The 15,321-nt window shown below is 53.1% G+C and overlaps 1 protein-coding gene across 1 annotated transcript in view; it reads left to right on the forward strand.

Annotated features, from left to right (window-relative positions):
• Positions 1–13,950: 13,950 nt before the first annotated feature.
• LOC137318232 (myosin-10-like) overlaps positions 13,951–15,321 on the forward strand; it is a gene marked incomplete at its 3' end in the record, with an annotated part of 97,089 nt that continues 95,718 nt past the window's right edge. Inside the window, exon 1 of the mRNA XM_067981162.1 lies at positions 13,951–14,146. Coding sequence (XP_067837263.1) covers positions 13,951–14,146 — 196 coding nt within the window. The remainder of the gene's footprint in view (positions 14,147–15,321) is intronic.

Raw genomic sequence — 15,321 nt, forward strand, 5'->3', positions numbered from 1 at the left:
TTTCTCTCTCTCTCCTCTCTTTTCTCTCTCTCTCCTCTCTTTTCTCTCTCTCTCCTCTCTCTCTCCTCTCTTTTCTCTCTCTCTCCTCTCTTTTCTCTCTCTCTCCTCTCTTTTCCCTCTCTCTCCTCTCTTTTCCCTCTCTCTCCTCTCTTTTCCCTCTCTCTCCTCTCTTTTCCCTCTCTCTCCTCTCTTTTCCCTCTCTCTCCTCTCTTTTCCCTCTCTCTCCTCTCTTTTCCCTCTCTCTCCTCTCTTTTCCCTCTCTCTCCTCTCTTTTCCCTCTCTCTCCTCTCTTTTCCCTCTCTCTCCTCTCTTTTCCCTCTCTCTCCTCTCTTTTCCCTCTCTCTCCTCTCTTTTCCCTCTCTCTCCTCTCTTTTCCCTCTCTCTCCTCTCTTTTCCCTCTCTCTCCTCTCTTTTCCCTCTCTCTCCTCTCTTTTCTCTCTCTCCCCTCTCTTTTCCCTCTCTCTCCTCTCTTTTCCCTCTCTCCCCTCTCTCCCCTCTCTTTTCCCTCTCTCCCCTCTCTCCTCTCTCCTCTCTCTCTCTGAGTCGTTGGAGAACCCGCACAGGGAGAGGGCGCGTGGCATTCATCACACCAGAGTGGTGCACAGCTGGTCCCCATCCTGATTTCCCACTGCTTGTTGGAATCTCACATCCCTGAGGGAGGCCCTTCTGCCCATCATGTCCGTGCCCACTCTCTGAAACAGCTGTCCAATTAGTCCCACTCCAGAAGGAGGCCCTTCTGCCCATCATGTCCGTGCCCACTCTCTGAAACAGCTGTCCAATTAGTCCCACTCCAGAAGGAGGCCCTTCTGCCCATCATGTCCGTGCCCACTCTCTGAAACAGCTGTCCAATTAGTCCCACTCCAGAAGGAGGCCCTTCTGCCCATCATGTCCGTGCCTACTCTCTGAAACAGCTGTCCAATTAGTCCCACTCCAGAAGGAGGCCCTTCTGCCCATCATGTCCGTGCCTACTCTCTGAAGCAGCTGTCCAATTAGTCCCACTCCAGAAGGAGGCCCTTCTGCCCATCATGTCCGTGCCTACTCTCTGAAGCAGCTGTCCAATTAGTCCCACTCCAGAAGGAGGCCCTTCTGTCCATCGTGTCCGTGCCTACTCTCTGAAACAGCTATCCAATTAGTCCCACTCCAGAAGGAGGCCCTTCTGCCAATCGTGTCCGTGCCTACTCTCTGAAACAGCTGCTATCCAATTAGTCCCACGCTAGAAGGAGGCCCTTCTGCCCATCGTGTCCGTGCCTACTCTCTGAAACAGCTGTCCAATTAGTCCCACGCTGGAAGGAGGCCCTTTGGCCCATCGTGTCCGTGCTGGCTCTTTCAAAGACCTATCCAATTAGTCATTGTATTTTTTTCCTCTCTTTCTCCCCCCCCCCCCCGCCCCCCTTGCCACAGCCCTGCAAATGTTTACTTGTAAAGCATCTATCCAATTGCCCTTTTGAAAGTTACTATTGAATCCGCTTCCACCGCCTTTTTACGGCAGTGCGTTCCAGATCGTAGCGATTCGTTGCTTTTATTTTTTAAAAAGGAATTCGCCTGTCCGCCCTCCCCAAAATCTCTCCCTCTTTTGCCAATCACCTTGAATCTGTGCCCTCTGGTTGCCGGCCCTTTCAGGCGGCGGCGCCTTCCAGATCGTAGCAACACTCTCTCCGTTTCCAAAAAAAAACATAATAACCGACCCGTTGCCAGCTGGCTGTCCTACCAGAAGGCCGATGGAATTATTAAACCAAAGGAGTCCGTGTGTCCCTGTTTCTGATCCTAGCCCGGAGAATAAGGGGGAGAGAGAGAGAGAGAGAGAGAGGGAGAGGGGGAGAAATGCCAAGTGCGGGATATTCACCTCCACCTCCCACCAGCTCGGTCAGAATATATTATCCTCTTTTTTTTTTCCCTATATGGTGAATTGAACACGCACTAGTTTGTGGCTCTGCCCAGTCCTGAATCAACACTGAAAAATGTACCCAAACAAAGAGTCACTTGTGCTCTCAGCGTTTGAACAGCAAGTCCTGTCGACATAACTGGTGAACGATTAGTCCCTGCATCCCGGCAGGACAAAGGGCCTAAATCCACTGATAACACGTCGGACAGAAGGAATGTTAAACAGTGTTCTCTCTTTAGATAGAAAGACACGGATGGCTGGACTCATTTTGAGAGAACAGTTAGTCCGGCTTTATGATTCGGGCCCATTAGCAATAAGGACGTGTTTGACATTGGGGAGTGTCAGCCTGGATTATGGGGCTCGAGTCCGAGAGTATATCCATCTCCCTCCGACAGTGCAGCACTCCCTCAGTACGGGCACCGGGGAGTGTGGGCCTGGATTATGGGGCTCAAGTCCTAGAGTATATCCATCTCCCTCCGACAGTGCGGCACTCCCTCAGTACTGGGACCGGGGAGTGTGGGCCTGGATTATGGGGCTCGAGTCCTAGAGTATATCCATCTACCTCCGACAGTGCAGCACTCCCTCAGTACTGGCACCGGGGAGTGTGGGCCTGGATTATGGGGCTCGAGTCCTAGAGTATATCCATCTCCCTCCGACAGTGCAGCACTCCCTCAGTACTGGCACCGGGGAGTGTGGGCCTGGATTATGGGGCTCGAGTCCCAGAGTATATCCATCTACCTCCGACAGTGCAGCACTCCCTCAGTACTGGCACCGGGGAGTGTGGGCCTGGATTATGGGGCTCGAGTCCTAGAGTATATCCATCTACCTCCGACAGTGCAGCACTCCCTCAGTACTGGCACCGGGGAGTGTGGGCCTGGATTATGGGGCTCGAGTCCTAGAGTATATCCATCTACCTCCGACAGTGCAGCACTCCCTCAGTACTGGGACCGGGGAGTGTGGGTCTGGATTATGGGGCTCGAGTCCTAGAGTATATCCATCTCCCTCCGACAGTGCAGCACTCCCTCAGTACTGGGACCGGGGAGTGTGGGTCTGGATTATGGGGCTCAATTCTCCAGCCTGCAGGCTCGAACTCACGACCTTCTGACTCAAGAGCGAGACCGACCCACTGAGGCACGGCTGACACGTTGAAGTACATCAAAATTACATTCAAACTCAGTGGATCTCTCTCTCTCTCTCTCTCTCTCTCTCTCTCTCTCTCTCTCTCTCTCTCTCTCTCTCTCTCTCTCTCTCCCCCTCCCCCCCTCTCTCCCCCTCCCCCCTCTGATAAGACGTTAAATGGCGGCCCCATCCGGCCCCCTCAGGTGGTCGGAAAATATCCCACGGCTACTGTTTCGAAGTGGCGGGTGCCCTGGGGCCGATATTTATCCCTCAACCAGATTTTGTGGCCGTTGCCTCGTCGTTTGTGGGATCTTGCTGTGCGCAGATCGGCTGCTGCACTTCAGAAAGTCCTTCGTTGGCTGCGAAACACTCTGGGACGTCCTGAGGTCGTGATGGAGCTGCGGAAACGCGAGTTCGTTCTCTGCTGCTGAGGCCCAGCCATCGAGGCCCAGCTGCGATCAGGCTGCCTTTCCGGCCTGCTGACCGAAATACGACAAACCCTCAGCGCGGGGATTCTTGAGAGGCGGCCTGACAGCAGAACGGATAGCAAGCTGGCTACGGAAAAAGAGAGAGAGAGAGAATAGGGGTTCAGGGTAGGTACTCAGACTGGCAGAAGGTGGGAAGTTTGGATAATAAGGGTCTAAATGGGGGAGAGGAGCAGAGGGATCTGGGGGTACAGATACACAAATCACTAAAAGTAACAACGCGGGTTAATAAGGCCGTAAAAAAGGCAAATCAAGCACTGGGGTTCATTTCTAGAGAGATAGAATTGAAAAGCAGACAAGTTATGTTAAACTTGTACAGAACCTTGGTTAGACCACACTTGGAGCACTGTGCACAGTTCTGGTCTCCATATACCTTGGTTAGACCACACTTGGAGCACTGTGCACAGTTCTGGTCTCCATATACCTTGGTTAGACCACACTTGGAGCACTGTGCACAGTTCTGGTCTCCATATTATAAAAAGGATATAGAGGCACTGGAGAAAGTGCAAAAAAGATTCACGAGGATGATACCAGAACTGAGAGGTTATAAACTATCAGGAAAGACTGAACAGACTGGGGCTCTTTTCTCTAGAAAAGAGAAGACTGAGGGGTGACCTGATCGAGGTCTTTAAGATTATGAAAGTGTTCGATAGGTTAGACGTAGAGAAGATGTTTCCACTTGTGGGGGAGACCAGAACTAGGGGGCCATAAATATAAGATAGTCAGTAATAAATCCAATCGGGGAATTCAGGAGAAACTTCTTTCCCCAGAGAGTGGTGAGAATGTGGAACTCGCTCCCACAAGGAGTAGTTGAGGCGAATAGTGGAGATGGATTTAAGGGGAAGCTGGATAAACACATGAGGGAGAAAGGAATAGAAGGATAGGGTGAGAGGGTGAGATGGAGGAGGCTCGTGTGGAGCGTGAACACTGAAATGGGTCGACTGTCCTGTTTCCTGTGCTGTAAATTAAAACCTTGGTTGAAAGCAGCCGGGAATGGTCCCGCTGGAAGCCCCTCTATCCGGCTCGGGCAGGAACAAACTGCGGTCCGCCTGACTACAGGGAAAAGCGAAGCCCCGCAGAGCTGGCACGCTGCATTCTCACAATGTCGAGTCATGCTTTTTATCGCCTCGGAATCTGCTGAGTCGGTCCCGGGGGGGGTGGGGGGGTCTCAGTCTCTCATTCTCCCTTTGCACTGCACTGCCACAGACAGACACACACACAGTCGGTTTAAAAAGTTCGCCTAATCACGTTGCATTGGGAAGACGAAGGGCTCCCGTTTCTACAGCACCTCAGGACGTCCCAATCAAGCGCTTTATTTTTTCCTGAAGTGCAGTCAGTGTTGTAGTGAGGGGGGAAACACGGCAGCCAATTTTTGCGCAGCATGATCCTACAGGCAGCAATGAGATAATGACCGGACCAACTGTTTTCAGATGTTGGTTGACGAATAAATAATCGCCCCAGGACACCGGGGAGAACTCCCCCTTGCTCTTCACATGGTGGCCGTGGGATCTTTTACGTCCACCTGAGAGGGGCAGACGGGGCCCTCGGTTTAACGTCTCGTCCAAAAGACGGCACCTCCGACAGTGCAGCACTCCCTCAGTACCGGCACCGGGGAGCGTGGGCCTGGATTATGGGGCTCGAGTCCTAGAGTATATCCATCTACCTCCGACAGTGCGGCACTCCCTCAGTACTGGCACCGGGGAGTGTGGGCCTGGATTATGGGGCTCGAGTCCTAGAGTATATCCATCTACCTCCGACAGTGCAGCACTCCCTCAGTACTGGCACCGGGGAGTGTGGGCCTGGATTATGGGGCTCGAGTCCTAGAGTATATCCATCTCCCTCAGACAGTGCAGCACTCCCTCAGTACTGGCACCGGGGAGTGTGGGCCTGGATTATGGGGCTCGAGTCCTAGAGTATATCCATCTCCCTCCGACAGTGCAGCACTCCCTCAGTACTGGGACCGGGGAGTGTGGGCCTGGATTATGGGGCTCGAGTCCCAGAGTATATCCATCTACCTCCGACAGTGCAGCACTCCCTCAGTACTGGGACCGGGGAGTGTGGGCCTGGATTATGGGGCTCGAGTCCCAGAGTATATCCATCTACCTCCGACAGTGCAGCACTCCCTCAGTACTGGGACCGGGGAGTGTGGGCCTGGATTATGGGGCTCGAGTCCTAGAGTATATCCATCTCCCTCCGACAGTGCGGCACTCCCTCAGTACTGGGACCGGGGAGTGTGGGCCTGGATTATGGGGCTCGAGTCCTAGAGTATATCCATCTCCCTCCGACAGTGCAGCACTCCCTCAGTACTGGGACCGGGGAGTGTGGGCCTGGATTATGGGGCTCGAGTCCCAGAGTATATCCATCTACCTCCGACAGTGCAGCACTCCCTCAGTACTGGCACCAGGGAGTGTGGGCCTGGATTATGGGGCTCGAGTCCTAGAGTATATCCATCTCCCTCCGACAGTGCGGCACTCCCTCAGTACTGGGACCGGGGAGTGTGGGCCTGGATTATGGGGCTCGAGTCCTAGAGTATATCCATCTACCTCCGACAGTGCAGCACTCCCTCAGTACTGGGACTGGGGAGTGTGGGCCTGGATTATGGGGCTCGAGTCCTCGAGTATATCCATCTCCCTCCGACAGTGCGGCACTCCCTCAGTACTGGCACCGGGGAGTGTGGGCCTGGATTATGGGGCTCGAGTCCTAGAGTATATCCATCTCCCTCCGACAGTGCAGCACTCCCTCAGTACTGGCACCGGGGAGTGTGGGCCTGGATTATGGGACTCGAGTCTCTGGAGCGGGGGCTCGAACCCACGACCTCTGACACCGACACACTGACCCCACGAGGGCTTTGAAGGGTTTATGCTGAGAAAATTGTCGGGGGTGAGGAGAGAGAGAGAGAGAGAGAGAGAGAGAGAAATGTTTTTGCATCCTTGGTGCGAAAACCACTCTGCAGCTCAGTCATCTGTTGGGGGGAGCAGTTGGGTTAAGTGTTCCACAGCCCATTGTAACGTGGTTATCCTGCAGATTCTCCCCCTCTCCGGGTTGTTTTAACCTCATCGTGTGGCAGTGGGAGTCCTGAATTCCCACGCGCGCACACAGCCCTGGAGTCACTTTGAACCACTCCCTTCACGATTAATGAGAACGGTTTGTTTTGTGTTAAATTACCACGGGTGGGGGGGGGGGGGGGGGGGAGGGGAGGGCCTCCTGCTTTCTGTGCGTTTGTAACTTCACCTCTTCCGCACTGTTGTACGTCGCTCCCACACCCACAAACCAAGGGATCTCGCTCGCCTGCCCCCCCGCCCCCCCCCCCCACTCCCACCTCACTAAAGCCGATCCAGACAGCCCATGGTGCGTTATGGTAGCAATTCCTACCCCCCGCCCCCCCTCCGCTTTCTCTGAGGAGAATTTCTCGATCTCCAACAGCAACAGACCCCTCCCGTTCACACAGCGCCTTTTTAACGCGGTAAAACGCCCCCAAGGCAGTTCGCAGGATCGTAAATCAGGCAAAATCTGATACCGAGTCACCTCGGGACAGCAGGAGGCCACTTAGCCCCTCGAGCCTGATCCTCCATTCAATGAGATCACGGTCGATCTGTGACCTGACTCCATATTCCCGCTTTCGCCCCGTAATCCCTTAATACCTTTGGTTTAACAAAAATCTATCAATTTCAGATTTAAAATGAACAATCGAGTGAGCATCGACTGCCGTCTGCGGAAGAGAATTCCAAACTTCTCCCGCCCTTTGCGTGTAGAAGTGTTTCCTAACTTCAATCCTGAAAGTCCTGGCTCTAATTTTTAGACTGTGTCCCCTCGTCCTAGAATCCCCAACCAGCGGAAATAGTTTCTCTCTATCCACCCCATCCGTTCCCCTTAATATCTTATAAACTTCGATCAGATCACCCCTTAACCTTCGAAACTCCAGAGAGCACAACCCCAATTTGTGTAATCTCTCCTCGTAACTTAACCCTTGAAGTCCGGGTACCATTCTAGTAAACCTACGCTGCACTCCCTCCAAGGCCAATATGTCCTTCCGAAGGTGCGGTGCCCAGAACTGCTCACAGTACTCCAGGTGCGGTCTAACCAGGGTTTTGTATAGCTGCAGCATAACTTCTGCCCCCTTGTACTCTAGTCCTCTAGATATAAAGACCAGCATTCCATTAGCCTTATTGATTATCTTTTGTACCTGTCCATGACATTTTAATGATCTATGAGCATGGCCCCCAAATCTCTCTGGACCTCCACTGTTTCGAACTTTTCACCTTTCAGAAAGTACTTTGTTCCATCCTTTTTTGGTCCAAAGTGGATGACCTCACATGGCCCGACATTGAAATCCGTTTGCCACAGCTTTGCCCATTCACTGTTAGTATATCTCTGTAATTTGATGCTTCCATCTGCACTGCTTACAATGCTGCCCATCTTTGTGTCATCAGCAAACTTGGATATGTGGCTCTCTATCCTGTCATCTAAGTTAATAAATACAGTGAATAGTTGAGGCCCCAACACCGATCCCTGCAGCGGTTCAAGGCGGCGGCTCACCACCACCTTCTCAAGGGGCAATTAGGGATGGGCAATAAATGCCGGCCTCGCCAGCGACGCCCACATCCCATGAACGAATAATATCTCCTTCTGGACGCGCTGGCTGCTACTATCACAAGGAGCAGTTGAGGCAAATAGTATAGCGTTTAAGGGGAGGTCGGATAAACACGAGGGGGAAAGGAATAGAAGGATAGGGTGAGATGAAGTAGGGAGGGGGCCCGTGTGGAGCATAAACACCGGCACGGACCAGTTGGGCCGAATGGCCTGTTTCTGTGCTGTGCATTCTACGTAAGTTTGTTCTCTCTTTCCAAGCTGGGCGATGGTCAGTAGTGCAGAGAGTCAGTGGGTTGGCTTGCATCAGGTCAGGACTCCAAACCGGCCTTGAACCGCTGCAGTCCGTGTGGTGAAGGTTCTCCCACAGTGCTAGAAGGACAAGAGCAGCAGGCACATGGGGACAACACCACCTGCACGTTCCTCTCCGAGTCACACACCATCCCGACTTGGAAATATATCGCCATTCCTTCATCGTCGCTGGGTCAAAATCCTGGAACTCCCTTCCTAACAGCACTGTGGGAGAACCTTCACCACACGGACTGCAGCGGTTCAAGAAGGTGGCTCACCACCACCTTCTCAAGGGCAATTCGGGATGGGCAATAAATGCCGGCCTCGCCAGCGACGCCCACATCCCATGAACGAATTTAAAAAATGAAGGGGGAGCCGTTTGGCCCATTGTAGTCCATCGCCTCAGAACCAACTACCGTGTTAAACGCGCCATATAAATGCAAATTGTTGTCAAATGTCTCTCCCATTACACCTTCCAATTGTAACACCGTAAATGTTCCCAGGGTTTTCATCCACCCCCTCCCCCCTCCTCCTCCTCCTCTATCTGGGAGTCCGTTTCGAGCGTCATCAGAACAGGAGTCGGCCATTTGGCTCCTCGGGTCTGATCCTCCATTCGATGAGGTTCCCCCCCCCCCCTCGCGTAAAGATGTCGGTCCCACGTTCTAAACTCGCCCTTGCCGCTCAATCTGACGGACGACGTCACAGAGGAGGGCGTGGGCCGGAAGGGAAATGCCGCTGGTGGCCTGTCGCGCTGCCAAGAGCCGGCACGGGCTCGATGGGCCGAACGGCGGTCTCCTGTAACGATTCCGTGAAAGGATTGGAACCCTCTTATCAGATGCATTCAGTGAAAGCACCACAATACCTCAGGTGGAGATGTTTGTGTGGTTCAGGGTCCTATGCACTTTGTTTAAAATGTTTCCACTTGTGGGTGGCCGGGGAGGGGGGAGGAGTCCAGAACCAGGGGGCCATAAATATAAGGTAGTCACCAATAAATCCAATCGGGAATTCAGGAGAAACTTCTTTACCCAGAGAGTGGTGAGAATGTGAAATTCACTCCCACAAGGAGTAGTTGAGGCGAATAGTGTAGATGGATTTAAGGGGAAGCTGGATAAACACATCAGGGAGAAAGGGATAGAAGGATAGGGTGATAGGGTGAGATGGAGGAGGGAGGGAGGAGGCTCGTGTGGAGAGTAAACACCGGGATAGACCAGATGGGCCGAATGGCCTGTCTCTGTGCCGCGGGTCTCGGTGTAACTGTTTACCGTTTCAGTCTGCGTTCCTTCTCACGTTATGACCCGTCTGCTTAATTGACAGTGTGTGTGCCATGAGGAATGTGGGTGTTGTCAGCCCAACCTTTTCTCTGAGGTAATCGTCCCAGAAGAGACAGGAGAAGCTGCGATTGTTCAGAAGGCAGAGACAGTTAAGGGGAGGTTTACCGGAACGGTTGCAGGGATGAGGGAACCTCAGTTATGCGGAGAGACTGGAGAATCTGGGGTCGTTCCCCTCAGAGCAGAGAAGGTTAAGGAGGAGATTTGATCGAGGGGTTCAAAATCAGGAAGGGGTTTTGAGAGAGTAAATAAGGAGAAACTGTTTCCAGTGGGCAGGAGGGTCGGTGACCAGAGGACACAGATTTAAGGTGATCGGGGAAAGAGCCAGAGGGGGAGATGAGAATTTTTTTTTACACACAGCGAGTTGTGATCAGGAATGCACTGCCTGAAAGGGCGGTGGAATCAGATTCAATAATAAAATGTAATCATCCTACTCTGTTAATGGTAGGGCGTTGGGGAGAGTTATAGAACAAAGAGAGCTAGGAGTACAGGTTCATAGCTCCTTGAAAGTGGAGTCACAGGTGGATAGGGTGGTGAAGAAGGCATTCAGCATGCTTGGTTTCATTGGTCAGAACATTGAATACAGGAGTTGGGATGTCTTGTTGAAGTTGTACAAGACATTAGTAAGGCCACACTTGGAATACTGTGTACAGTTCTGGTCACCCTATTATAGAAAGGATATTATTAAACTAGAAAGAGTGCAGAAAAGATTTACTAGGATGCTACCGGGACTTGATGGTTTGACTTATAGGGAGAGGTTGGATAGACTGAGACTTTTTTCCCTGGAGAGTAGGAGGTTAAGGGGTGATCTTATAGAAGTCTATAAAATAATGAGGGGCATAGATAAGGTAGATAGTCAAAATCTTTTCCCAAAGGTAGGGGAGTCTATAACGAGGGGGCATAGATTTAAGGTGAGAGGGGAGAGATACAAAAGGGTCCAGAGGGGCAATTTTTTCACTCAAAGGGTGGTGAGTGTCTGGAACGAGCTGCCAGAGGCAGTAGTAGAGGCGGGTACAATTTTGTCTTTTAAAAAGCATTTGGACAGTTACATGGGTAAGATGAGTATAGAGGGATATGGGCCAAGTGCAGGCAATTGGGACTAGCTTAGTGGTATAAACTGGGCGACATGGACATGTTGGGCCGAAGGGCCTGTTTCCATGTTGTAAACTTCTATGATTCTATCAGTTATACCGCTGGCCGCTCCTCACACTGCCCTCCACGCCAGTGATGGAATACTCTCCACTTGCTTGGATGAGTGCAACTCCAACAACACTCAAGAAGCTCGACACCATCCAGGACAAAGCAGCCCGCTTGATTGGCACCCCATCCACCACCCTAAACATTCACTCCCTTCACCACCGGCGCACCATGGCTGCAGTGTGTACCATCCACAGGATGCACTGCAGCAACTCGCCAAGGCTTCTTCGACAACACCTCCCAAACCCGCGACCTCTACCACCTAGAAGGACAAGGGCAGCAGGCACATGGGAACAACACCACCTGCACGTTCCCCTCCAAGTCACACACCATCCCGACTTGGAAATATATCGGCCGTTCCTTCATCGTCGCTGGGTCAAAATCCTGGAACTCCCTTCCTAACAGCACTGTGGGAGAACCTTCACCACACGGACTGCAGCGGTTCAAGAAGGCGGCTCACCACCACCTTCTCAAGGGGCAATTAGGGATGGGCAATAAATGCCGGCCTCGCCAGCGACGCCCGCATCCCATGAATTAATACAAAAAAATACAACTTATCCAGCTTCCCCTGAAATCCATCTCCACTATTCGCCTCAACTACTCCTTGTGGGAGCGAGTTCCATATTCTCACCACTCTGGGTAAAGAAGTTCCTCCTGAATTTCCAAGCGATAAGTATTTTTGTCCCTGATTATGGTTCAATCCTATCTGAAATCTACGTGCGAACAGGCACTTTTTGCAAATGGGAGTCGGGCCATACTTAGGAGCAGGGGTGTAGTCCTGCATTGCATTTGCCCTATCTGAGATTACGTAGACTTTTACAGCACAGAGACAGGCCATTCGGCCCAGTGGGTCCGTGTCGGTGTTTATGCTCCACACGATCCTCCCTCCCTACTCCATCTCACCCTATCCTCCTATTCCTTTCTCCCTCATGTGTTTATCCAGCTTCCCCTTAAATCCATCTGTGATCCATGATGCATTCTGTTAACCAGCTGAGTGAAGACTGGTTCAACCTGAGACATACCTGGGGTGTACGGGTCACAAATGAGCCCCATAATCCAGGCCCACACTCCCCGGGGCCAGTACTGAGGGAGTGCTGCACTGTCGGAGGTAGATGGATATACTCTAGGACTCGAGCCCCATAATCCAGGCCCACACTCCCCGGTGCCAGTACTGAGGGAGTGCTGCACTGTCGGAGGTAGATGGATATACTCTCGGACTCGAGCCCCATAATCCAGGCCCACACTCCCCGGTCCCAGTACTGAGGGAGTGCTGCACTGTCGGAGGGAGATGGATATACTCTAGGACTCGAGCCCCATAATCCAGGCCCACACTCCCCGGTCCCAGTACTGAGGGAGTGCTGCACTGTCGGAGGTAGATGGATATACTCTCGGACTCGAGCCCCATAATCCAGGCCCACACTCCCCGGTCCCAGTACTGAGGGAGTGCTGCACTGTCGGAGGTAGATGGATATACTCTAGGACTCGAGCCCCATAATCCAGGCCCACACTCCCCGGTCCCAGTACTGAGGGAGTGCCGCACTGTCGGAGGGAGATGGATATACTCTAGGACTCGAGCCCCATAATCCAGGCCCACACTCCCCGGTGCCAGTACTGAGGGAGTGCCGCACTGTCGGAGGGAGATGGATATACTCTAGGACTCGAGCCCCATAATCCAGGCCCACACTCCCCGGTGCCGGTACTGAGGGAGTGCTGCACTGTCGGAGGTAGATGGATATACTCTAGGACTCGAGCCCCATAATCCAGGCCCACACTCCCCGGTGCCAGTACTGAGGGAGTGCTGCACTGTCGGAGGTAGATGGATATACTCTAGGACTCGAGCCCCATAATCCAGGCCCACACTCCCCGGTGCCAGTACTGAGGGAGTGCTGCACTGTCGGAGGTAGATGGATATACTCTAGGACTCGAGCCCCATAATCCAGGCCCACACTCCCCGGTCCCAGTACTGAGGGAGTGCTGCACTGTCGGAGGTAGATGGATATACTCTAGGACTCGAGCCCCATAATCCAGGCCCACACTCCCCGGTGCCAGTACTGAGGGAGTGCTGCACTGTCGGAGGTAGATGGATATACTCTAGGACTCGAGCCCCATAATCCAGGCCCACACTCCCCGGTGCCAGTACTGAGGGAGTGCTGCACTGTCGGAGGTAGATGGATATACTCTAGGACTCGAGCCCCATAATCCAGGCCCACACTCCCCGGTGCCAGTACTGAGGGAGTGCCGCACTGTCGGAGGTAGATGGATATACTCTAGGACTCGAGCCCCATAATCCAGGCCCACACTCCCCGGTGCCAGTACTGAGGGAGTGCTGCACTGTCGGAGGGAGATGGATATACTCTAGGACTCGAGCCCCATAATCCAGGCCCACACTCCCCGGTGCCAGTACTGAGGGAGTGCTGCACTGTCGGAGGTAGATGGATATACTCTAGGACTCGAGCCCCATAATCCAGGCCCACACTCCCCGGTGCCAGTACTGAGGGAGTGCTGCACTGTCGGAGGGAGATGGATATACTCTTGGACTCGAGCCCCATAATCCAGGCCCACACTCCCCCGGTCCCAGTACTGAGGGAGTGCTGCACTGTCGGAGGGAGATGGATATACTCTAGGACTCGAGCCCCTTAATCCAGGCCCACACTCCCCGGTCCCAGTACTGAGGGAGTGCTGCACTGTCGGAGGTAGATGGATATACTCTAGGACTCGAGCCCCATAATCCAGGCCCACACTCCCCGGTGCCAGCACTGAGGGAGTGCTGCACTGTCGGAGGTGGGTGTCCCTCATCCCTGGTGCCATTCTGGGCGATCTCTGCAGACCGATTGGTCGTTCCAGCTTGTCCCGGACGTTGGTGATGCCCTGTACATTGCGATATGGACATTTCCCACTCGACTCTGAGCCTGGGGGAGGCAAAATAAAGCCAGGCCAATTTCGTGGAGGTGGGGGGATGTCTGGGACAGAAGGAATGTCCGTCTGGCGAAAAGGCGGGTGGGTGGGGCTGATCGAAGGAAAGAGAGGTGTACGGGGCCGTTCCCCGTTCCTGTCTTGAAGAATGCAGTGTTCCGGGACTGATGACTTCTCTCCATTTCAGACGTACTCGGGGCTCTTTTGCGTGGTGATCAATCCCTACAAGAACCTCCCCATCTACACCGAGCAGATCGTGGAAATGTACCGCGGCAAGAAGCGTCACGAGATGCCGCCGCACATCTACGCCATCTCGGAGACGGCCTACCGCAGCATGCTGCAAGGTAAGGCCGCGCGCCCGCGCTCAATCCCGTCCTGGCCCTGTGAGGGTGGGAGAGGTTCACCTCCGTCATTTTCTGATTCAACCACCTGCTTCATTTTAATTTTTTTTCTACCAGTACAGCTTCCGTGGTAGTGCCGGGGGTCAGATCTCATCTGCGACTCCTTGTGTGTGTGTGTGTGTGTGTGTCTCTCTCTCTCTGTGTGTGTCTCTCTCTCTCCGTGTGTGCGTGTGTGTGTGTGTGTGTGTGTGTGTGTGTGTCTCTCTCCGTGTGTGTGTGTGTGTGTCTCAGTGTGTGTGTGTGTCTCTCTCTCTCTTTGTGTGTGTGTCTCTCTCTGTGTCTCTCTCTTTCTGTGTGTCTCTCTCTCTCTCTCTGTGTGTATCTCTCTGTGCGTGTCTCTCTCTGTGCGTGTGCGTGCCTCTCTGTGCGTGTGTGTGTCTCTCTGTGTGTGTGTGTCTCTCTCTGTGTGTGTCTCTCTCTGTGTGTGTCTCTCTCTGTGTGTGTCTCTCTCTGTGCGTGTGTGTGTGTGTCTCTCTCAGTGTGTGTGTGTGTCTCAGTGTGTGTGTGTGTCTCAGTGTGTGTGTGTGTCTCTCTCTCTCTGTGTGTGTCTCTCTCTCTCTGTGTCTCTCTCTCTCTCTCTGTGTGTCTCTCTCTGTGTGTGTCTCTCTCTGTGCGTGTCTCTCTCTGTGCGTGTGTGTGTCTCTCTGTGTGTGTGTGTGTGTGTCTCTCTCTGTGTGTGTGTGTGTCTCTCTCTGTGCGTGTCTCTCTCTGTGCGTGTCTCTCTCTGTGCGTGTCTCTCTCTGTGCGTGTCTCTCTCTGTGCGTGTCTCTCTCTGTGCGTGTCTCTCTCTGTGCGTGTCTCTCTCTGTGCGTGTGTGTGTCTCTCTCTGTGCGTGTGTGTGTCTCTCTCTGTGCGTGTGTGTGTCTCTCTCTGTGTGTGTGTGTCTCTCTGTGTGTGTGTCTCTCTCTGTGTGTGTGTCTCTCTCTGTGTGTGTGTCTCTCTGTGTGTGTGTGTGTGTCTCTGTGTGTGTGTGTGTGTGTGTCTCTGTGTGTGTGTGTGTGTGTGTGTGTGTGTGTGTGTGTCTCTCTGTGTGTGTCTCTCTCTGTGTGTGTGTGTGTCTCTGTCTCTCTCTCGCCGTGTGTGTCTCCGTGTGTGTGTGTGTGTGTGTGTGTGTGTCT

This window comes from Heptranchias perlo, unplaced genomic scaffold, assembly GCF_035084215.1.
Source record: "Heptranchias perlo isolate sHepPer1 unplaced genomic scaffold, sHepPer1.hap1 HAP1_SCAFFOLD_672, whole genome shotgun sequence".
Classification (NCBI taxonomy): Eukaryota; Metazoa; Chordata; class Chondrichthyes; order Hexanchiformes; family Hexanchidae; genus Heptranchias; species Heptranchias perlo.